We start from the raw sequence: 23,938 nt of genomic DNA on the forward strand, positions 1-23,938 counted from the left end.
ATTTATTTTCGGAAAAATTTCCCCGACTTATGGTTGGATTTCCAAAACGCTGAAACACATTTTGTTTTGTTTTGTTTTCTGTATGAGGAACCAAGTAAACTGTATTATTTCGTAGGGCTAGATTCAAAATTGCCTTATTACCGACATACATTCAAAAAGCTTTTAATTCCCTATTTCACTCCCTTAGGACTGGTATTTCGGCGCCGGCCGCGGTGGCCGTGCGGTTCTGGCGGTGCAATCCGGAACCGCGAGGCTGCTACGGTCGCAGGTTCGAATCCTGCCTCGGGCTTGGGTGTGTGTGATGTCCTTAGATTAGTTAGGTTTAAGTAGTTCTAAGTTCTAGGGGACTTATGACCTAAGATGCTGAGTCCCATAGTGCTCAGAGCCATTTTTTTTTGTATTTCGGAAAACCCCTTGTTAAATGATTCCTGTATTATAAGGTCCACACTCTCGGTAAACTTCAAGTTTCTATCCTTGGCGGTTTGAGTTTGGGCGATGATGAGGCAGTCAGTCAGTCTCAACGTTGCCTTTTATATACACTGAAGAGCCAAAGCAACTGGTACACCTTCCTAATATCGTGTAGGCCTCCACGAGCACGCATAAGTGCCGGATCACGACGCGAAGTAATCCTGGAGGGAAATGACACCGTAAATCCTGCAGGGCTGTCCATATATCCGTAAGGAGGTCTCTTCTGAACAGCTAGTTGCAATGCGTGCCAAATACGCTGAATGAAGTTCGTGCCTGGGGAGTTTGGTCGCCAGCGGAAGTGTTTAAACTCAGAAGAGTGTTCCTGGAGCCACTCTGTAGCAATTCTGGTCCTGTGGGCTGTCTGAAGTCCGCCGGAATGCACAGTGGACATGAATGGACACAAATGATCAGACAGGATGCTTACGTACATGTCACCTGTCAGAGTCGTATCTACACTCCTGGAAATTGAAATAAGAACACCGTGAATTCATTGTCCCAGGAAGGGGAAACTTTATTGACACATTCCTGGGGTCAGATACATCACATGATCACACTGACAGAACCACAGGCACATAGACACAGGCAACAGAGCATGCACAATGTCGACACTAGTACAGTGTATATCCACCTTTCGCAGCAATGCAGGCTGCTATTCTCCCATGGAGACGATCGTAGAGATGCTGGATGTAGTCCTGTGGAACGGCATGCCATGCCGTTTCCACGTGGCGCCTCAGTTGGACCAGCGTTCGTGCTCGACGTGCAGACCGCGTGAGACGACGCTTCATCCAGTCCCAAACATGCTCAATGGGGGACAGATCCGGAGATCTTGATGGCCAGGGTAGTTGACTTACACCTTCTAGAGCACGTTGGGTGGCACGGGATACATGCGGACGTGCATTGTCCCGTTGGAACAGCAAGTTCCCTTGCCGGTCTAGGAATGGTAGAACGATGGGTTCGATGACGGTTTGGATGTACCGTGCACTATTCAGTGTCCCCTCGACGATCACCAGAGGTGTACGGCCAGTGTAGGAGATCGCTCCCCACACCATGATGCCGGGTGTTGGCCCTGTGTGCCTCGGTCGTATGCAGTCCTGATTGTGGCGCTCACCTGCACGGCGCCAAACACGCATACGACCATCATTGGCACCAAGGCAGAAGCGACTCTCATCGCTGAAGACGACACGTCTCCATTCGTCCCTCCATTCACGCCTGTCGCGACACCACTGGAGGCGGGCTGCACGATGTTGTGGCGTGAGCGGAAGACGGCCTAACGGTGTGCGGGACCGTAGCCCAGCTTCATGGAGACGGTTGCGAATGGTCCTCGGCGATACCCCAGGAGCAACAGTGTCCCTAATTTGCTGGGAAGTGGCGGTGCGGTCCCCTACGGCACTGCGTAGGATCCTACGGTCTTGGCGTGCATCCGTGCGTCGCTGCGGTCCGATCCCAGTTCGACGTGTACGTGCACCTTCCGCCGACCACTGGCGACAACATCAATGAACTGTGGAGACCTCACGCCCCACGTGTTGAGCAATTCGGCGGTACGTCCACCCGGCCTCCCGCATGCCCACTATACGCCCTCGCTCAAAGTCCGTCAACTGCACATACGGTTCACGTCCACGCTGTCGCGGCATGCTACCAGTGTTAAAGACTGCGATGGAGCTCCGTATGCCACGGCAAACTGGCTGACACTGACGGCGGCGGTGCACAAATGCTGCGCAGCTAGCGCCATTCGACGGCCAACTCCGCGGTTCCTGGTGTGTCCGCTGTGCCGTGCGTGTGATCATTGCTTGTACAGCCCTGTCGCAGTGTCCGGAGCAAGTATGGTGGGTCTGACACACCGGTGTCAATTTGTTCTTTTTTCCATTTCCAGGAGTGTATTTAGCTGAATCTTCAGCCTTTAGATTTGTGCGCTTTATCGTGCAATGGAAATACATCGGATTCGTTTTAGAACTCATGTTGATGGCTTCACATTTCCCGTTATTTAGAGTTTTGGAAATTGTTTCGATAACTGATGATTTGTTTAAGTTGGTAAATGACAGCATCATTTGCAAACTATCTAAGAGTGATACGTAGATCTTCTCCTAAACCGTTTTTGCAGATCAGGAACAGCAGAGGGCTATAGCGCCAGATATTAATTCTGCTTTAATCGAAGACTTTCCGTCAGTTTCTACGAAGAGTGACCTTTCTGACAGGAAAGCACGAATCTAGTCGCACAATTGAGACGATAGTCGATAGGCATGCAATTTGAAGTCGCTTGTGAGGAACGATGTCAAAAACCTTCTGGAAATCTACTGTAAAAATATGGAATCAGCTTGAATCCTCTGTCGATAACACTTATTGCTTCGTGAGAATAAAGATGTTGCTGTGGTTCACAAGAACGATATTTTTTGAATCCGTGTTGGCTATTCGTCATTAAATAGTTTTCTTCGAAGTAATTTATAATGTTCACAGACAGTATATGTTCCAAAATTCTGTTGCAAACCGACATTAGCGATGTGGGTCTATAATTCAGTGGATTACTCCTACTTCCTTTCTTGAGTATTGGTGTGACTTGTTTCTTTAGGAACGGATCTTTTTACGCAGGAGCGGTTGCATATCATTGCAAGTATGGAGCTATTGTATCAGCAGGCTCTGAGGGGGACCTGGCTGTTATACAATCAGGACCGGAAGCCTCGCCCTTGTTAAGTGATTAGCTTAGCACCCGCTGTTTCGCTCGCGTAGACTCTATGGCCTGTATAGATATTTTTTTTTATTTAATTGAATTTTTATGTTGTTCATAAACTGCAACACTTTATACGCTTTTTAGGCTAAGTGAGGCCACGCAATCATAGTTTTTCCGAATTTACTTCTGATCAAAGAGCGGTTCTGGTACTGTAGTCCAAAGTTTTTGTTAATCATACCTTTTGCATTCCTGTGGAGATATTTCCATAGCAATTTTCATCCTCTAAAAAATGTTTCTTTATATCTAACCGAGAAGTGAAATACTGATTTTCACAAATTTACAAATTTAGTTTTCAAATATTTTTAAAGTAACGAAATATTTTCTTAAAATTTTCATTCCCTATTACAACATCATAACGGTAGTATTCCCAGAAACACTTAAACCTTTTTTTTTAGTTTCTAATCGAGTAGTCAATACCAGTTGTAATAAATGTAGTAAAAATCCTTCAGTAGTTCTTTAGTAATTATTTATTTTCGGAAAAATTTCCCCGACTTATGGTTGGATTTCCAAAACGCTGAAACACATTTTGTTTTGTTTTGTTTTCTGTATGAGGAACCAAGTAAACTGTATTATTTCGTAGGGCTAGATTCAAAATTGCCTTATTACCGACATACATTCAAAAAGCTTTTAATTCCCTATTTCACTCCCTTAGGACTGGTATTTCGGCGCCGGCCGCGGTGGCCGTGCGGTTCTGGCGGTGCAATCCGGAACCGCGAGGCTGCTACGGTCGCAGGTTCGAATCCTGCCTCGGGCTTGGGTGTGTGTGATGTCCTTAGATTAGTTAGGTTTAAGTAGTTCTAAGTTCTAGGGGACTTATGACCTAAGATGCTGAGTCCCATAGTGCTCAGAGCCATTTTTTTTGTATTTCGGAAAACCCCTTGTTAAATGATTCCTGTATTATAAGGTCCACACTCTCGGTAAACTTCAAGTTTCTATCCTTGGCGGTTTGAGTTTGGGCGATGATGAGGCAGTCAGTCAGTCTCAACGTTGCCTTTTATATACACTGAAGAGCCAAAGCAACTGGTACACCTTCCTAATATCGTGTAGGCCTCCACGAGCACGCATAAGTGCCGGATCACGACGCGAAGTAATCCTGGAGGGAAATGACACCGTAAATCCTGCAGGGCTGTCCATATATCCGTAAGGAGGTCTCTTCTGAACAGCTAGTTGCAATGCGTGCCAAATACGCTGAATGAAGTTCGTGCCTGGGGAGTTTGGTCGCCAGCGGAAGTGTTTAAACTCAGAAGAGTGTTCCTGGAGCCACTCTGTAGCAATTCTGGTCCTGTGGGCTGTCTGAAGTCCGCCGGAATGCACAGTGGACATGAATGGACACAAATGATCAGACAGGATGCTTACGTACATGTCACCTGTCAGAGTCGTATCTACACTCCTGGAAATTGAAATAAGAACACCGTGAATTCATTGTCCCAGGAAGGGGAAACTTTATTGACACATTCCTGGGGTCAGATACATCACATGATCACACTGACAGAACCACAGGCACATAGACACAGGCAACAGAGCATGCACAATGTCGACACTAGTACAGTGTATATCCACCTTTCGCAGCAATGCAGGCTGCTATTCTCCCATGGAGACGATCGTAGAGATGCTGGATGTAGTCCTGTGGAACGGCATGCCATGCCGTTTCCACGTGGCGCCTCAGTTGGACCAGCGTTCGTGCTCGACGTGCAGACCGCGTGAGACGACGCTTCATCCAGTCCCAAACATGCTCAATGGGGGACAGATCCGGAGATCTTGATGGCCAGGGTAGTTGACTTACACCTTCTAGAGCACGTTGGGTGGCACGGGATACATGCGGACGTGCATTGTCCCGTTGGAACAGCAAGTTCCCTTGCCGGTCTAGGAATGGTAGAACGATGGGTTCGATGACGGTTTGGATGTACCGTGCACTATTCAGTGTCCCCTCGACGATCACCAGAGGTGTACGGCCAGTGTAGGAGATCGCTCCCCACACCATGATGCCGGGTGTTGGCCCTGTGTGCCTCGGTCGTATGCAGTCCTGATTGTGGCGCTCACCTGCACGGCGCCAAACACGCATACGACCATCATTGGCACCAAGGCAGAAGCGACTCTCATCGCTGAAGACGACACGTCTCCATTCGTCCCTCCATTCACGCCTGTCGCGACACCACTGGAGGCGGGCTGCACGATGTTGTGGCGTGAGCGGAAGACGGCCTAACGGTGTGCGGGACCGTAGCCCAGCTTCATGGTGACGGTTGCGAATGGTCCTCTCCGATACCCCAGGAGCAACAGTGTCCCTAATTTGCTGGGAAGTGGCGGTGCGGTCCCCTACGGCACTGTGTAGGATCCTACGGTATTGGCGTGCATCCGTGCGTCGCTGCGGTCCGGTCCCAGGTCGACGGGCACGTGCACCTTCCGCCGACCACTGGCGACAACATCGATGTACTGTGGAGACCTCACGCCCCACGTGTTGAGCAATTCGGCGGTACGTCCACCCAGCCTCCCGCATGACCACTATACGCCCTCGCTCAAAGTCCGTCAACTGCACATACAGTTCACGTCCACGCTGTCGCGGCATGCTACCAGTGTTAAAGACTGCGATGGAGCTCCGTATGCCACGGCAAACTGGCTGACACTGACGGCGGCGGTGCACAAATGCTGCGCAGCTAGCGCCATTCGACGGCCAACACCGCGGTTCCTGGTGTGTCCGCTGTGCCGTGCGTGTGATCATTGCTTGTACAGCCCTCTCGCAGTGTCCGGAGCAAGTATGGTGGGTCTGACATACCGGTGTCAATGTGTTCTTTTTTCCATTTCCAGGAGTGTAGACGCATGAGGGATCCCACATCACTCCAACTGCACGCGCCCCACACTATTACAGAGCCTCCATCAGCTTTAACAGCCCCTTGCTAACTTGCAGGGTCCATGGATTCATGATGTTGTCTCCATAGCCGTACACGTCCATCCGCTCGATACAACCTGAAACGAGACGCGTCCGATCAGGCAACATGTTTGCAGTCATCAACAGCCCAATGTCGGTGTTGATGGTCCCAGGCGAGGCGTAAAGCTATGTGTCATGAAGTTATCAAGGGTACACGAGTGGACCTTTGGCTCCGAAAGCTCATATTGACGATGTTTCGTTGAATGGTTCACACGCTGACACTTGTTGATGGCCCAGCATTGACGTCTGCAGCAATTTGTGGAAGGGCTGTACTTCTGTCACGCTGAACGATCCTTTTCAGTCGTCGCAGGATCTTTCTCCGGCGGCAGGGATGTCGGAGATTTGATTCTACTGGATTCCTGATATTCACGGTACACTCATGAAATGGTCGTATGGGATAATCCTCACTTCATCGCTACCTCGCAGTGTCCCACGGATCGTGCTCCGACAGTAGCACTACGTTCAAACTCACTTAAATCTTTATGACCTGCCATTGTAGCAGCAGTAACAACTGCGCCAGACACTTGTTGGCTAGAATGAGATTTTCACTCTGCAGCGGAGTGTGCGCTGATGTGAAACTTCCCGACAGATTAAAACTGTGTGCCGGACAGAGACTCGAACTCGGGACGTTTGCCTGTGAGGACGGTGCGTGAGTTGTGCTTAGGTAGCTCAGTTGGTAGAGCACTTGCCCGGGAAAGGCAAAGGTCCCGAGTTTGAGTCTCGGTCCGGCACACAGTTTTAATCTGTCAGGAAGTTTCACTTGTTGTCTCACATAGGCTTTGCCGACGGCAGCGCCGTCTTCTGCCTGTTTACATACCTCTGTATTTGAATACGCATGCCTGTACCAGTTTCTTTGGCGCTTCAGTGTACGTATAGAGATTCAAGCTGCTCTGCTTTAGTCAAAGTCTCGATCCAGTGTGGCTGGTGGGCGATGGATGACTAAACCAGCTGCTGCTCGTGTGCGGCAGGACGGCCCCGTGGTAACGGCGCGCGCCTCGCTGAGCGGCTCCAACACGGAGGCGGTGGGCGAGCTGAGGCTGGAGCAGGCGGCGCCGCCCTACGGTCCCGTGGCGGTCCGCGGCAACGCCACGGGCCTGCCGCCGGGCCTCTACCGCCTCTTCGTCACCATACTGGGAGACCTGCGCGACGGCTGCGACAGCCTCCAGCCCGCCTACAGTCCTTACCAGGTAAGCCGCGGAGCAGACGACAGGTACAACTAACTTGTATTGTATGTTAACCGGGGATCTAGAAACGACGGAGAGGCTCCGTCCCCGCCGCAGCCGCAGCGGTCCACAACCCCACGACGACTACCGTACTCCACTTTACCCCTCCGCCGCCCCACACCGAACCCAGGGTTACTGTGCGGTTCGGCACCCGGTGGACCCCCCAGGGAACGTCTCACACCAGACGAGTGTAACCCCTATGATTGCGTGGTAGAATAACGGTGATGTACGAGTACGTGGAGAACTTGTTTGCGCAGCAATCACCGACATAGTGTAACTGAGGCGGAATAAGGGGAACCAGCCATCATTCGCCGAGGCAGATGGAAAACGACCTAAAAAGCATCCACAGACTGGCCGGTTCACCGGATCTCGACACAAATCCGCCGGGCGGATTCGTGCCGGGGATCAGGCGCTCCTTCCCGTTCGGAAACCCGTGCGTTAGACCGCACGGCCTACCGGGCGGGCGTGTATAAGTAACTTACAGGAATAATATCTGGTAACGTCCTCGACATCTGCCGATGCTTAAACAGGTGAACACCTGAAACGTTCCTTAAGCTACGTTTTCCTAGATGCGGGAACTTATCGCAGAGTGCTGCCGAATACTCTTGCGCCTTCCGTCGTCCGAGACGGATCGCAGGACGCTGCACGTAACGTTTCCTTACGAGCAGTGCGTCAGAACGTACAAAATGAAAGCGCTGTTTTTTATGACTTGGCAGCTATACTGATAGATTGATACGAGAACTACCTTGTGCCATCTTTTTTTTCAATTCAGTGAAGATTTTATGCAGCTGAAATAGAGAAATACTTGAAGTCTTAAGAAAAGCTGACTTTTCCCTCGACTCAATATTTATCACATCTGCTAATCTATGAGTCGTAAAACAAGGTAAATTTATGATTGCCTTCAGAAGTATATTTCCATAATGTTTGCAAAGTTTCTGAGCGTCAGAGACAGTAATAGCAAAGTAATAAATGAAATTCTCATTTCTGATGCGCAACTTACACACTGACGCAAAAAATCACGACACCAATAAAGAATTGTGCGACGTAAACGAAAGTTGGAACAACTGAAAAATATTGTCTACTCAAATTTCGCGCCAATCGCCCGAGAGTGGCGCTAAAAACGCCGCTATGAGGGAGCAAATTAGGTTTGCTTTAAATAAACACTGTAGCGGTTGTGAGCGTTGGTTACCTTTCAGACCGGACGTCGTGACTTGATGTTAGTGAAGAATGCCTTTAGACGACGAAGACACCATTATCGACACCTCACTGAGTTTGAACGAGATCTTTTAATACGGTACGACAAGCTGGATGTTTCTTGTGCCATACTGCTGAATGACGTGGTAGGAATGAAGTCACCCTAATTGACTGGTCACAAGCGTATATGGTCGCAAGAAAACCGGGCTCCGGATAGCCACGGTTCGCTACCGACAGGGAAGACCATCATATTCGGCGTATTGCTCTGGCGCATCGTACTGCATCTGCAGTAGCAATTTGAGCAAGTAGTTGTCGCCACAGTGACACAATGAAGTTACCAGTCGATTACTTCAAGGACGGTACCGAGCCAGACGCCCTGAAGTGTGCATTCCACTAACCCCAAGCCACCGACTTTTGCGACTTCAGTGGTGAGCCGTACAAGGCTCGCCGCCCCACCATTTGGTGTTTTACACCCTGTTTAAACGTATTTCCATCTCACCACGTGGGTTTAAGTTACTGGCGTTACTGAGTTGCTGTTTTGCCTGACCGTCATTGGCGCTAGTAGCGGGTATCGATATATCCCTTCTGATAGGATCTTTGCTCGGCTGCTATGACTTCCCGGTTTCATCTGTTGTGGAGAGAGTCGGAACGAGCGAGGCGGAGAGTTCACGACGGTAGCTCGGGTCGTGAACTGGGCCCTACCAGGGAGTTGTTTGGGGATAGTGATACTTGTAACTTTTTGGGGCCTTAAATTCTCGTGTACTCCGTCGTGGCAAGCAAGCGGTTGCTTGGTCGGTGCGTGACTGCCCGTGGTTGGGTTCGCACGAATTACGTGTAGTTGGACTCACTACCTGTCTCGCCTGAGTGAACGAGGGCAGACCGATCCACTGGAGACTCCTGAGTGCCGTTCTCTTAATTATTCTTTTGGCAGTGTTAATGTTGTTGTAATTTAACTGTTTTTTATATTTTTAAATTGGCAAGGTTGGTTGTGGGCCTTTAGCCATGCAAACACGTTCTGAGAGTTCCCTTCAAGTCCAAACATTATCACCTTCTTCTCTTGAAAGGTCATTGTAATTTCCTCTGAAAGATTTTACAAGTTATTGTGGGCCTTTCGCCGTTGGTATTGCTAATGGAAATTTTTAAACCTTAATGTATTGTTTTACCGATTGTTGCAATATATATTTCGTTAATTGTCAGAATTTAACTATGCGGCCTTCAGCCAACTTATTGCGTTTGTTTGTCTCTTTTTGTGCACCTTGTGGACCATCAGCCCTTTTAGCATCTTAAAACATTGTGGCCTTCTGCCTTCTGTTATCATCATAGTGTATTTGGAATTTTGGAGACTTAATCCGCCTGCCTTCAGCCACTCAGATGCTGATCTCATATTTTTATATGATTTATCTTATTCGTAAATTTAACTGTGTGTCATGTCTTTTCAAATTCCACTTATTCTAAAGCATCTGTTTGGAGGCCTTCAGCCGCAAAGCAGATTTAATTCTTTCAAAGTGTATTTGTGAACTAAATTATAATAAATTACAATTGTGAAATGAATCTGACCGGAACTCCCTTGGACCTTTCCACAACGCTAATTACCTATTAGCCCTGCTTGATTTCGCGGGCGTTTCAAATGGTAACAAGTGAGAGCTCACTGGAGGGCAGGGTGGAGGTCTAGTTTTGTTTTCTGCTGAAAGCTAATTGTGCGTTGATGCCAGAGACGGACGTGTATTGGTTAGAAGGAAGCTGCCGAATCAACTGTCTGTGTGCTACACACACTGGACCAACACATGGAACTACGGCCGGGGTGCGACATCGTATGACAGCAGGAGCACTGGCTTAGTTATCTCACACACCCAGACTGCAAACTTGTACGTCGAACTTGTGATTCAACCTGTTGTCCTGCCATTCATCAACAGCATTCCAGGAAGTGTTTCTCAACAGAATAAAGCTCGCTCGCATGCCGCTGTCGTGTCTCAACATGCTCTACAGAATGTCGACATGTAGCCGTGTCCTGCTCGAGCACCAGGTCTGTCGAAACTGAGCACGTACGGCACGTCATTGGACGACAACTCCAACTTCATCCATAAACAGCTTTAACCGTCCCTGTATTGACCAATCATGTCCAACAGGCATGGAACTCCGCCCCACAAACTGACGTCCGGCACCTGTACAACACAATGCATGCACGTTTGCATTCTTGCATTCGACATTCTGGCTGTTACAATGGCTATGTAATAAGTTTTCCGTCAGTGTACTAAACAAATATTCGAAATGTAGTAAGCAACAAAGGTTTTCCCTTTACATTTTTTGGGGGAGGGGGGGGGGGGAGGATGGACGTGAAATCGAGAAGACGTTTCGCAAATGTGTGAATTTATTGTTGCATTTTGTTGGAATTCGGTGGGTACTGCAGTTACGTCGTGAAGAAAAGGAGAGTATAACAGATTAGTAACATTTGGTCAACAATGCGGACAAGTTAAGGAGTTTTTAAGATTCATACCCTACCAGTTTCATTACCTTCTTTCATTAATTGAAGATAAACTGTGAAGTAATTCCTATAACTGAATCGCACAACTAGTTATACAAACATTCACTTATTTTATATCACTAATCCATTACCCGTGCAATCTAGGTTATTTCAAAAGACTTTCAAAAGAAAATCACTAGATGGGTAAACGAGCACTGTAAACAATCGCTACACCGTTTTCAACCGATTTTTAGTATGTCCTCAGTAAACAAAACTACATAACAAACTACAATTAAAAGAGAATAGGTGATACGCGAAAACACTAGACGTTTCCACTGAAACAAACAGTATTTATTGTCCTCTATAAGACGTCACCAAGTCCGCCCCATTGTTATCAAACAGCACCTCCAGCTAGCTGATGTCTCCACGGTCTATTACACCTATGTCGTCTTAGAAAATAATAATCGTTCATTAAATTGCTCCCTTTCTCACAAAAACCAGAAACAAATGTACTGATCACTGACACGGCGCTGTGCCTACTTGTCGTCACCGATTTCCTCCACATTTGTGGTACATGCAGGACTCAGCCAGATATGAAAGTGACAAGGTGGGAGCTCCAGACGGCCAAGCGTTTGGCAGACATGGCATTTTTGGCCGGGGTAGGGCGAGGTACGAGCCTGCAATTGCCAGGCAGCGGAAAGAGACCAGAAGGGTAATCTGAGGGTCTTGGGACCAAGTTTAATACTATTTTTGGTTTTTACGTTATTTACATAGCAAATAATTGGAAATAACGCTCGGTATATTTTATTTATTAACATTTTCATGAAAATGAGAAGGAAAAGCAACAAAAAATTTTGGATCGAGAATTCAGAATGCGGTGGATGACTACACGGCAAAATATAGGAAAATCGTTATTACTTCATCAAAATCTGGGATACTTACAACACCCTTAAACAAAAACTTTTTGACTGTGATGAAGCACTACGTTCCGTATAATAAATTTATTCCGTTAATTGTCTTGTGGCGAGGACAAATAAATACAAAGTTATACGACGAGAATTTTCAGGATGAACGATTATCACTGTGAAGTATTACAGTGACCCCCTCCCCCAATGATCTCCGCCAGTGCAACCCTGAAATGTCTGTTTAAATCGACAAGTAAATAATTTAGTCAAGAAGCCCCAGAACTGCTCTTATCTCGTAGAGAGAGAGACAGAAATCACATACCAGGAAGCATCCTTCAAAATACATTCCACTCTACGTCACCAATTATCCTTGTCAATATTTGGTGAAAAGATGCGTTACGAGTGGTCTGTGCCATCAGACTTATATCAGTGTATATATATCAGACTTATATCAATGTAAATCTATTTTTTTTCATTTAATCTTTACAACAACCATGTAATTGTGAAAATTCTGCTTATTCTGCTAGTGCAAGATGCTTCTCCTGCTTTTACGACGAATATCACCCCAGCATTTGTAAATCATCAACTGTAAAATTATAAATACATCTAATTTTATAAGTGAAGTTCCGCGTATGCCTTACATACCTTCGTAAAAAAATTTTTTAGTCCCTAATTTTGCTTTGCGTTTCCTTCTCATACCTTTTACGAAAAATTAATAAAAAAAAGCATGTATGAAGCATTATTTCACTTCATTTGCTGACATAAAAAAGTTTTCGCGAAGGATTCGGACACAGGACCCTCCGATTACCGTTCTGTGTTCTTTCCGCTGCGCCATAACCTGCCTCGAAACAACGCTGACACAAATGGCTCATGCCTCGCCAGAGCCACGTCAAAAATGCTATTTTCTCTAAACGCTTGGCTATCTTGGGCTCGGGGTGGCGGTTATAGATGAAACAACCGGTTTTTCGTCTCCAGTTTAACCCTGACTATTAAAACCGCTCATAATCACGGGTTTCTGAAACAGCCCGTTTTCTTTGTTATTACTATTTTCCTCACAAGGGAAGCACCCAACCGCAACCCCCCCCCCCCCTCATATTTAGTGGTAAGAGGACCTAGTGGACAGCCAGTCAAACAGTCAGAAGCTGAGGCACAGATCAAGCATGAAAAAAGGAAGAAGATGTACTGGACTATGAAAAAAAGCGGAATAGGAACAGTGAACGCTCCAAGGACAAGAAGTGCAATACAGTGAATCTCGGAACAGAAGTGGCATCGTGGTTAAGCGGTTACGGTCTTGCGTCATCAAGCCGGAGAGCCGTTTTTAGAACTGTCTCATGCAATTCTTTTTCCTTTTCTTCGCTGTTCGCCTCATTCAAATGTGAGTCTGCGTCTTGGTGTAACGTCAGTTTGTAACAGCGAGGTGTAAGGTAGAGACCTATAATGGTAGTTGATTTTGTAGAACTACTCTATTAGCAACAGAAAGGAAGTGGCTTTCGAATGGGAACCGCAAACGTTTGATGACAAGAAGGCAAGTCAATCGAATCTTCCACCGGAAAAGAGGCCTGTTGTGTCATACATGGCATTAGTGACAGTATGTGCGTCATATGACAGGAATCTCTTACCGATGCACCTACGTTGTAGGACTGGTAAGTGAGAGAGATGTGCCTCCTTGCCCGATATAGGTGTTCGTATGAATGTGAATGTAATCACACCCAAGGAAATGATGAAAACAATAGTCTGTCACATAAGCCGCGACAAATGAAAGCAATAGTTTCACAATCACACCGTTTCTCTGTGCTCTATCAAAACATATGTTTTTAACGTTTTTGAAATTGTGTTCAGTTTTGGAAGTCTTGAATCATGAATTCCTTTGTTTTAATATTTCACAATCATTTATTTGTTATTTTCAGTTCTGGGAGACGTCTATGTATTTACTTGCGATGGTAATGTATTCTTACCACATGACTCATATTCTATAACAAATATGTAGTATGACAACCACCAGGACTACAGAAAAAGAACAAACATTTCAGTGACCGGACGGACACTTGATAATGCAGTGGAAAAAAAGAAGAAATGTGGGAGCTTAGAACATGGCTTGCCCGCGGGTAAGTCCCACAGCATGACCACTTAACCCATGACGCCATTGCTATGTGGGACTGATATTTATAGCACTTCCTGTTCGTGGACCGTTCACTGATCCTATTATGCTTTGTCACAGTTCAGTACACCTTCTTCCTGTTTTCATGCCTGACCTTCGTTCACTTTGTGACAGGCTGTCCACTGGGCCCTCTTACCACTAAATCTGAGGGAGCAGCGATGAGGGGGTTCCCTTGTCAGTAATAAGCGTAGACGTAAAACAATGATTGAAAAATTCTAAAACTCTCTCTGAATTCCGTATTAAGCTTTTCAGGATATGCGGAATCAAAATATCAAATAAAATAGGCAAATAAAAGGATATCTGTCAACCGTTAGCTGCTTTTCTCGTGAGTGCATGAGTACTAAAAAAATCACCGACCTTCTCCCACTGAGTATAATTTTTTGAGACTCTGTTCAGAAACCATGTTGTAATCGAGGATGCCATTACGAATGATCGGTGCCAAAGGGCAAAAACTGATGTTAGAGAATATTTTTAGTGTCAAATTGTCAACTTACAAGGCCTCCAAGTAGATAAAGGCACATTAGACAGCGTGAGTCACTAACTATTGCCACCAAGAATAACTCCAAAAGATGATAGGAGCTGTAATGTTTGTGGGACAAAAGTTGCATGGGACAACGGGGGCCATAATATGACGTTGGTTTTTTGTTGCTAGGTGGAGTAGCGTCAGAGATATGAAGGTCAACTTTATTTTTTTAAATAGGATGCTATAGTTAGGTACTTGTTTTCTGATAGCGGCTATCGCGATGAATCCAATGATATGTAACAGGAAGGTCTTTGAACCTCAACGAAGGTCACATAGGTGGCATGATCGTCCATTTATAGAAGGTGTTCGAAGTGATGACCACTGGTATCAATGGAGCACTGCAATCTTCTTATCATGGATTGAGTGGTATTCCTTATAACATCGGCACTCATAGGAGCACATACTCTGATAATTCTATCTTGCATATCTTCAGGTGTAGTTGGAACGTCTTTATAAACATTGTCTTTTAGGAACCTTCTGTAAATGGACATTCATGCTGCCTTTGTGACCTTCGTTGACCTACAAAGACCTTACTGTTACACATCATTGCATTCGTCTCGAGAGCCGCTATCAGAAAATAAGTACCAAACTATAGCATCCCATTTAAAAAACAAATTTTACTTTCATCTCTCTGACGCGACCCCACCTAGCAACAAAAACCAACGTCATATTACGGCACCCGGTGTTCCGCGCAACATTTGTCCGTCAAACGTTTCAGCTACTACCATACTTTCGTAGTTATTCTAGGTGACAATAGTTAGTGTCTCGTCCTATATAAGCACAGGTAGCAGATCAGCTACTTTCTATTTTAATTGCAAACTATGAATGAACTGTTAACTTTTTAATTTGTGACTGTTGCTACAACTTCTTTTCTCTTTTATTGTTTCATAGAAATTTCAAAAAAGTAATAACTGTTTGTGTAAAATTTGTAGCAGTATTTTTCTTTAACTATATCGTCTGAAAACCTATTTTGTGGACAAATAGGTTTATTTAACAGCAGTTTGAATACAATTGATTTTATGCTGAAGAAACTAAAAATACTCTTTTTTAAAAAATGAAATGGGCAGTTTAGATAGCAGACAAAATATTCCATTTCATAAAAATAGTTACACTGCAAAAGCCATAATTCCAAGAGTTAATTAATCTACTGGCCAATATTCATAATCCAATTTGTTCAGAAATACTCTTTCTGTAATTTTTTGATCTGTAAGTCGACTTCTTTCATGAGAAACAACATCTTTCAAAGAGCATACAAATATTTCAGAAGCCAGAGAACTTTCTGTCGAAGACAAATATTTTTGGGCTACAAATGACAAGCCCGGCATAGACATTTATCTCTACTCCCAAAAAACGGAAGGATCAGCTTCTCCATTAAATACATTACTCTGGCTTGCAAATGTGACGATTGATTTTATTTCGCTTGCTAGGCTTTTTGAAACTTCGTTACTAACGTCCTCTAGGCCATCTTTCACTGTTAAGTGTAGAAGATGAGCAAAGCAATAAACGGTTTCTCCTCTCCTTTAACTCACTTACCTTTTCTATCATGTTGCTCCCATCAGCTGTGCAGATACAAACTATTTTGGATTTCGGTATGCTGACTACTTGAAGGTGATCTGCTTTTGCAGCAATATAGTCTCTAAGACGACGAAATCCTAACATTACTGAGTCTGACTAGCTGTTTTATTCATGAGGAACTGTAACAACAAAGTATGATTGATTATTACAGACTCTGCATGCGACACACATCTTTCAGGAAAGTAAGCACCAAAACTAATTATTTACCTTTAAAGCGTGTTGTAACAACCAAAAGTGCCTTTGACAAATTGGACAAGGTAAAACACTCCGCAGATAGCGAAAAGTACGTTACATTAGCCAGTGTTGATCTAACTATTTGGATAGTTGGAGAGTGCTTATTGCTAACTGTCTGAGGCATCTGGAAGATGACTGCTTTTGTTTGTGAAAGACGGTACTAAGTAAACAATTTGTGATCAGAGGGTAAAACAAACTTCCCGTCCTATATTTCGCACGATGTAGGCCTAAACACTGCCAACTAACAGATATTTATGTCATGTATTTCAAAATAAGGACATTATTTAACTACTTATACACGAAATAAAAAAAATGTATATTAACCGTAGCTTAGTGTGAAGGAAGAGAAAGATAGTATCACTCCATAGGGACATTCTGTGTGGTAGATCGGCATGATTGCGCTGCAAGTTATATCTCAAGCATAATAAATAAACAAACACTGTCTGGATCACAACATTTTATTTACCGACAACCGGTTTCAGTCTGCGGTTCATATCGTCACCAGGTCCAGTTTGGAACAAAAAGGCGATAACAATAATGATTCTACATATGTGTGGTATTACAAACGCTCGTCTCATGGACAGTAGGAGAAACAACAAAATATTATGAACTGTTACATACCTGGCCCCGCAAAGCGTAGTTTATGAGCGTTGTGTGTAACTAACACAAAAGACAAGGATGAGGTAGGGCAGAAATTTTTCTGTGTAGTGTCGTTACTTGTGGGTAGGTCCTAGATGAGCACATTAAAACAGTACGAAACTGTTTCTCCATATGTAATTAAATGAAAAAGAGTTCAGAATTGGAGCAGACATTAATATAGTACATCTGAACATGAATGATAGGTTTACACAACGGAACATAAAAAGAAGTGTCATAAAAATACTGACAGGACGCTATGCATTGTACATTTTCTTTCCTGTTTGTATATTTAAAGACATTTTTAAAAGCGATTGCTGAATTACGGAATAGATCTGAGACTTCAAGAAATGTGCGTTAATTTTAATGAATAATTATAGAAGTACACTGAGCACTCTTACTGTAAGTCAAAAACGGGCAAGAATTTGGAGAATGGTTACGAAACAGTCACAGAAAATCCGAATAAAATGGAGCCTGGTTACGAAATAACCATAGCTACTTTTAACAAACAATTAAAACAAATTAATGAAGGTGTTAAGTGATAGTAGTTGTCACTAGTGTAAGGGTAACACGCCTGACGTTCTTCCTCGTTCTGGGAAAATTCATTCTGTTTGCTAATGTTCTTGTCATGTTCTTTTCTTTCGGCAGTATTAATTTCATGCACGTTATGGTAGTGCCCCTTGTTCACCCTGTGTAAAATCTTCGTGCTGTTGTCAAAACCAACGATTTTACGGTTGTGTGTGTTGATACACGTGTACCTAGTGTACTTTAATTTGGTGTAAGCGTATGTTCATTGAAGCAACTTTTCAGTGTGTGATCCTTCTGTGCAATATAGTTCCTTCGTCAATCTTGACATTTTCCTTCCCCTGTGAGATGGACTGACGAACCCTTTGTCCTAACGTATTTTCGATTCTAAAGGCAACTTGTAAGTTGTATTTGGTTAGAAACCTTTCAATTTTTCGAAAGAAATTTCTACTTGCAATGCAGTATGCTCTGATATGAAACTTGCTGGCAGATTTACAGTGTGTGGCGGACCGATACTCGAAATCGGCACCCTAGTTCGATTCTCGCTCCACCATACAGTTTTAATCTACCAGGAAATTTCACCTTTCAATTTTGTCAGACGTTGGGCCTCGGTATATCACGCTGACAAAATTGCACTTCTTGTTTACTTTTCGTTCGTGTTGTCTACGCATAGTCTGTTATATAACGCGTGTGATAATAGAGCTCTCATACCTATTTGCTTCCGCAGTCTGCTTCAGAATCGCAGTTTTCTTTTCGATCTGCTCCTGTGCTAACGGAATTCGCATCATCCTAAACAACACTAACTGAAAATAGACTTCCTTGTACCGTTTAGCATGGTGGGATTTCGGAGGGATAATTGTATCAGTGCTGGACCCTGGTTTCACTGGATTAGAGGTGGGAATCTTCCTATAAGTCGGTGTAGGAGGTACTGCACAGCTGAGGTCCCGCAACCATCCGTATAAAGATGAATATATAAAGGCAAAAATGAAAGGTTCAGTTATTATCTCGATTTATAGTACATCAATAAAATTATATGTGTATCAGCTAAAATTACCTTCCCTTCCAAGGAACATTGTGTATGTTTGCTCCTTACGTGATGTCGCAAGTCTGCCGTGCCTCCTCCCTGGTTTAATCTTTTAAAGCAATTGGAGCATTGTGCTTCATTTCTACCGCACTTCGTAAAATACAAGGGTAGGAACTTACATAGTGCCAACTATTTCTTCACACCTGTTGCTGTACTTCAGAATAGTCACCAAAGTTATGTAGAATCCGTTGCCAGCGATGTGGAAGTCGTAGTATACTGTTAGCAGAGCCTGATCTGTTGATGGCGCGAATGGAGCGGCCTACTACCTGTCGAATCTCTGGAACAGTTCTGAAGCGAATGCCAGGACGTGGTTCCTTCATCTTCGGAATCAAATCAAAGTCACAAGGACTTAACCCTCGTATGTCCAGACTAGCGATGGTGCCACTGTGCAGTACAAACAACATTCATCGACGACAATAAGAAAATACCGTACATACCATTTGAGATAAAGTTTTGCACACTGTACGTACAAGCGTTCTGTGTAATAGGCCACGCCACAGGGCAACAGGTATATGATTGTATCAATAATGATAGACCAGGTGGTGGCAGGTCCTGCACACTGTACGTTGTAATGGTACTTGAATTACGTAACCATTACGGAACCTCACCTCAACCTCTCGATAGCAGCAATATTCTACTGTGTTTCTGTAAAATAGTTAACATATTTCTGTGACAACATTCAGATTACATTTCATTAATGTAGAGGTACTTCGATACATCGATATGAATATATTGCAATGATATTACTCTTATGTGTGTTCTTTCTTTTGTCATATGATCTTTTACGTACTTGTAACTCTGATTTTTGGGCGCGTAAGCGATTATTAGAGAGTCAAGTTATGTTCGTCATGTTGAAAAGACGCAAATTGTAGTCAGTTTATGAAATGTGAACTTTAACTGTGAGGAAGATATTTTCAAATATGTTTTATACTGTGAAGTGATGTTGCAACAAAAGTAACAAAAAAGATGTGTAACTTAAATTCGGAGTGCCGATTACTTTTTTTACATCACCATTGCCCTAACTTGCAAAAGTTTAATCTTCAAGAATGGTTTGTGAAGCGAATCTATAAAACTTCTGAATATCGCAGAATAACACCTAGGCCTCTTTGCATCCGAGCTTGGAATCATCACTACCTAGATTTTCGACGATTGAGCCATGAGTTCACAACGAGACCAGCTTGGGAACACGAAAAGATGAGTGCCTAGTTTATTCATTATTACATGAAATGACTTTATTAACTGTGCTCTAATGACACCTGCCACATAATATAACTTTGTTGTTGCCCGAAAATGCAATATTTAGCAGCGTGAGCAATACTACAATCATAATTAATTTTTGACCTATGTTGTGGCAGGGTTGTTAGAACGTCCATGCGCATCCACTAGTGGGTCACTTGACACGGAAACAGGTCCATTATTGTCTCAGTAGTGCTGTATTGATTCTTAGGTCTCGCATTTGTTGCTCACTTCGAGCTGTCGCCGTTGTTACTAAAATAGCACTCTTCGCTTTTCCCTGTTTCTGTACTATCCAAATATTTCAAAGCAGTGGAAATACTACGAACAAATATTACTCATTTTTTTAAAAGTTAAATTTGAAGAAACAAAAATCTTGAGTACCACTTCTTTGACAAATCGATATAACGTTTTTTCGTTTTTTTTGTCCAGTTATGGTAAAAAGTTAAGAGAAAGATCTTTTATAGCCGAGAGCAAAAAATACCTCAAAATTTGAAACTAAAAGACCGGCGTCGGTTTTAGTCGGTCGGTTTTTCCCGCCCCTATCTGGAGTTGCCTCGTCCGTCACTTTCATTTCTGGCCAGACTCTGCATACACCTTAAATCTGTACGAAATCTGAGATGACGAGCAGGCGCGGTCCCCTTATGAGTTTCATTCACTCCCGACTTCATGCACGCAACACTTTTAAAACCTCAGTTTTGCGCCACACGGTCCAAGACTCTCGTCCTATCCTTGCGAAGACTGCCGGCTGACATGCATTTCCTAAGCTATCAAAACAGAAACACGAAATTATTTTAACGTGCAGACATTTCGGCAAATCATTCTCCATAGCAAAATGTAGGCATTTCATTTGGCAGTTTCCCGCCGACGCTTATAGCACATGCAGTGTGGTGTTGCTTCCTGCCGACTCTCTGAGAAATTTCTTGATGTTATGAAACACTTGCCATCCTGTGCAAATCGCTCGTCTTTGGAAACACCAGTTTTGGGCCAGACCACCAACATTCAGATTGATGAAGTGAAGGACAGTCCATTATCTCCAGGCTGGAGAACCGTCCCCTTCCCCCGGAAACCGGGACACCGACGCTGGAGTTCACAATAGCGATCACCACTAGACGACGTGCGCTGCTAAGAAGTGATCTGTCACACAATCCGTAATTTTCAAGGCGCGAATCAAACCAGAGATCGCCGGGCATGTGAAATAAACCCTTGGCGGACGGGACTGCGCCAGGCGTGTGCGGAAAGACAACACAAGCCGTAAGCACACAAGCAACACAACCAAAGAGGAGAATGTCAAATTTCTCCTGAGACATTATGTATAGTCTTCTTCGTGTACTGGTATCGTCTGAGGCAAGGGTGCCCATACCGGCTGGCAAGGGGGGGGGGGGGGGGGGAGGAATCTCAAATCAAATGGCTCCAAGCAGTGTTTAACTGCGCACTATGTGTCTTAACACTGGAGGTCATCAGTCCCATAGAACTTAGAACTACTTAAAACTAACTAACCTAAGGACATCACACACATCCATGCCTGAGGAGGGATTCGAACCTGCCACCGTAGCAGTCGCGCGGTTCCGGACTGAAGCGCCTAGAAACGCTCGCCCACAGCAGCCAGCTGGGGCTGTCATCGAAAGAAAAAAATATAGTGTAGTTACGTGCCTTTCTTTCAAGAAAGTAATTTAAAAGCCGGCATTATGCAGGCCTTTATCAGGATTGGTACTGGAACATTTTTATGACTGTTTACAAGTCGCTATTCGACTTCCAAAAATACCTCCAGGCCTAGCCCCGCCCACCCTGCAAAATATCATATGGGCACCCTTGGTCTGAAGATAGCTACGCAAGAGCTTGGCCACGTTCTGGACAGCGTAAAAGCCCACTACGGCTGCAAAGGAGAGTTTTCTCAAATTAAGCGTGGCTAACTCTCGTGACAAGTGTCTGCCCTCCCCTCTTTTCTCGCACCACCCTTAGGCGCGGTGACGACGTGGGGGCTAAGTGTAATTAGAGGCCGCCAAGTTTAACGACGCAGGCTGCTTTAATGGTCGAGTCATTACGTAATGGGACGGAGCCGCTGACTGGCCGCCGCTAGCCGCCACGTTATTACGCATGCAACGCAGTATGCTGTACCACTGGTTGCAGATTTTGGAATCGCTAGCTGAGCAAGTAGTTCATTCACCACATTAGAAGCGAACTCTACGGCGTGAAAGACACACTGTTACCGAAAAATGTTGACACCCAACGGTACGCAATGTGTGACATAGTGCAATATAACAGGGAGAATACAGATTATATGTCAGCATCTCACATGTGTTTTCTGTCAGCGTGGTTAGACGAACAGGACTTCGTGAACTAGAATGTTGTGTTACTACTGGGACCCACTGGTTAGGGTACCCCGTTAAACAATTTACACACGATTTACGTGTGCTCAGATTCCGCTATGACCTCATCTGAAGGCAGCACTCGTCTCAGTTGCGCTTTCGTAGACCTAAGAGGCTGTTTGAGTGGGGGCCACAGAATTATAATGCGTGAAACATGAAACAGCCACAAGACATGCTTTCGGCTGTTGCATAGGACTGGTATGTCTGAGCTCATGTGACTGATTCAATGGTCGAGTTCTTGAACTCAAAATCTTCTGGGTTATTAGGCCGCGCCATGTTTCTTCTAAAATGTTCGACGTTTCGACCCCTCTGCTGGGATCTTCGTCAGGATCTTTTGGTGTCCACTACTGCTAGAACACTGTCAGAGACGAATGTCGCGTCCACTTACAAAGGGGGAATTTTCAGGCGTTCGTGCTGGAGATGTGATAGCATTGGTTAAAATACATGTGGCTACCATTGGTGGGCCATAGTCATAGGGTATACAGAAGAAGGGGCGTTGGTAGCTCATCTCCTGTGGATACCATTGGCGGTCATCGTCATTGGATAGAAAGGCACCATTCCAAACTTATGCTGGAGAAGGGTTATTGGTTGAATTGCCTGCTACCGCTATTGGTTGGTCGTCATCAGCGGCTAGATTCGAAACGGACAGAACAAGTTCACCGCTTTACCTCCAAGGACGTCTCCCGCAGTTGGAGACGAAACGTCAGGAGAGAGTTTTATACTTCGACCATGGCGTATCAGCCCGGAAGTCTTAAGTGTAGACAATACCGGCCGTGAAAGCTTACATTGCATGATCAAGAGAGGGGAATGTCTACCCAAAATATTATTATCCCCCGAGGTGACTTGCAGCGCGTTGTTTATGCCGCTCACGCACCGCGGCCGCGTATTTACTTCCTTGATGGCGGGGAGCCACGATGCCGGAAGCCTATATTGAAATTAGATGAATTCTTAGAAATTTGAACCGCTTCTCGGACCATTCTTCTATAAATGTTTGTTTCTTCAGCCAGTACACGTACGTCATTAAAATCGATGTCAGAGCCACAGTTCTCGTGATGTTCCGCTACTGCCGATTTTGCATTTTGACACAGGTGCATGTGCCATTCGTGTTCCTTAATGCGTTCTTGTTCTTCCCGTTTCGCCTATATACACTTTGCCGCAGCCACATGAAGCTTGATAAACGCCTGCATTGTGGAGGTAATCAGGTACATCAGTTTTCCGTCGGAAAAAGTCTTATTTTGTTTTGACTAAAGAAAGATGTCTTAACACTATTTTCTTTAAAATTCAGCTTATGCAGTCAGTAACCCCAGAAACGATAGGTAACCTGAGTTGTTGTTCAAAAGCCAATGATCAACGGAACGAATGTATTAACGTCGCTTAGAGACATGTAAACATTTGTCGTCATTCTTTTCAAAGTGGTTCAAATGGCTCTGAGCAGTATGGGACTTAGAACTACTTAAACCTAACTAACCTATGGACATCATACACATCCATGCCCGACGCAGGATTCGAACCTGCGACCGTTGCAGTCACGCTGTTCCAGACTGTAGCGCCTAGAACCGCACGGCCACTTCGGCCGGCTCGTCATTCTTTACCGGAGTCTTGGAAGGACGCGTTGTTGAGTGATGTGCCAGGATACTTAATCTGATACGAAAATGGAAGTGAGGGCACCGCCGATATGCGTCGCGGATGTTACTCATACTTAAGT

The 23,938-nt window shown here is 44.7% G+C and overlaps 1 protein-coding gene across 1 annotated transcript in view; it reads left to right on the top strand.

Annotated features, from left to right (window-relative positions):
• Positions 1-23,938, top strand: part of LOC126274609 (superoxide dismutase [Cu-Zn]-like) — a 179,472-nt gene that overhangs the window by 93,828 nt on the left and 61,706 nt on the right. Inside the window, exon 3 of the mRNA XM_049977128.1 lies at positions 7,082-7,300. Within this exon, the coding sequence (XP_049833085.1) occupies positions 7,082-7,300 (219 nt within the window). The remainder of the gene's footprint in view (positions 1-7,081; positions 7,301-23,938) is intronic.

Source organism: Schistocerca gregaria, chromosome 1, assembly GCF_023897955.1.
Source record: "Schistocerca gregaria isolate iqSchGreg1 chromosome 1, iqSchGreg1.2, whole genome shotgun sequence".
Taxonomy (NCBI): domain Eukaryota; kingdom Metazoa; phylum Arthropoda; class Insecta; order Orthoptera; family Acrididae; genus Schistocerca; species Schistocerca gregaria.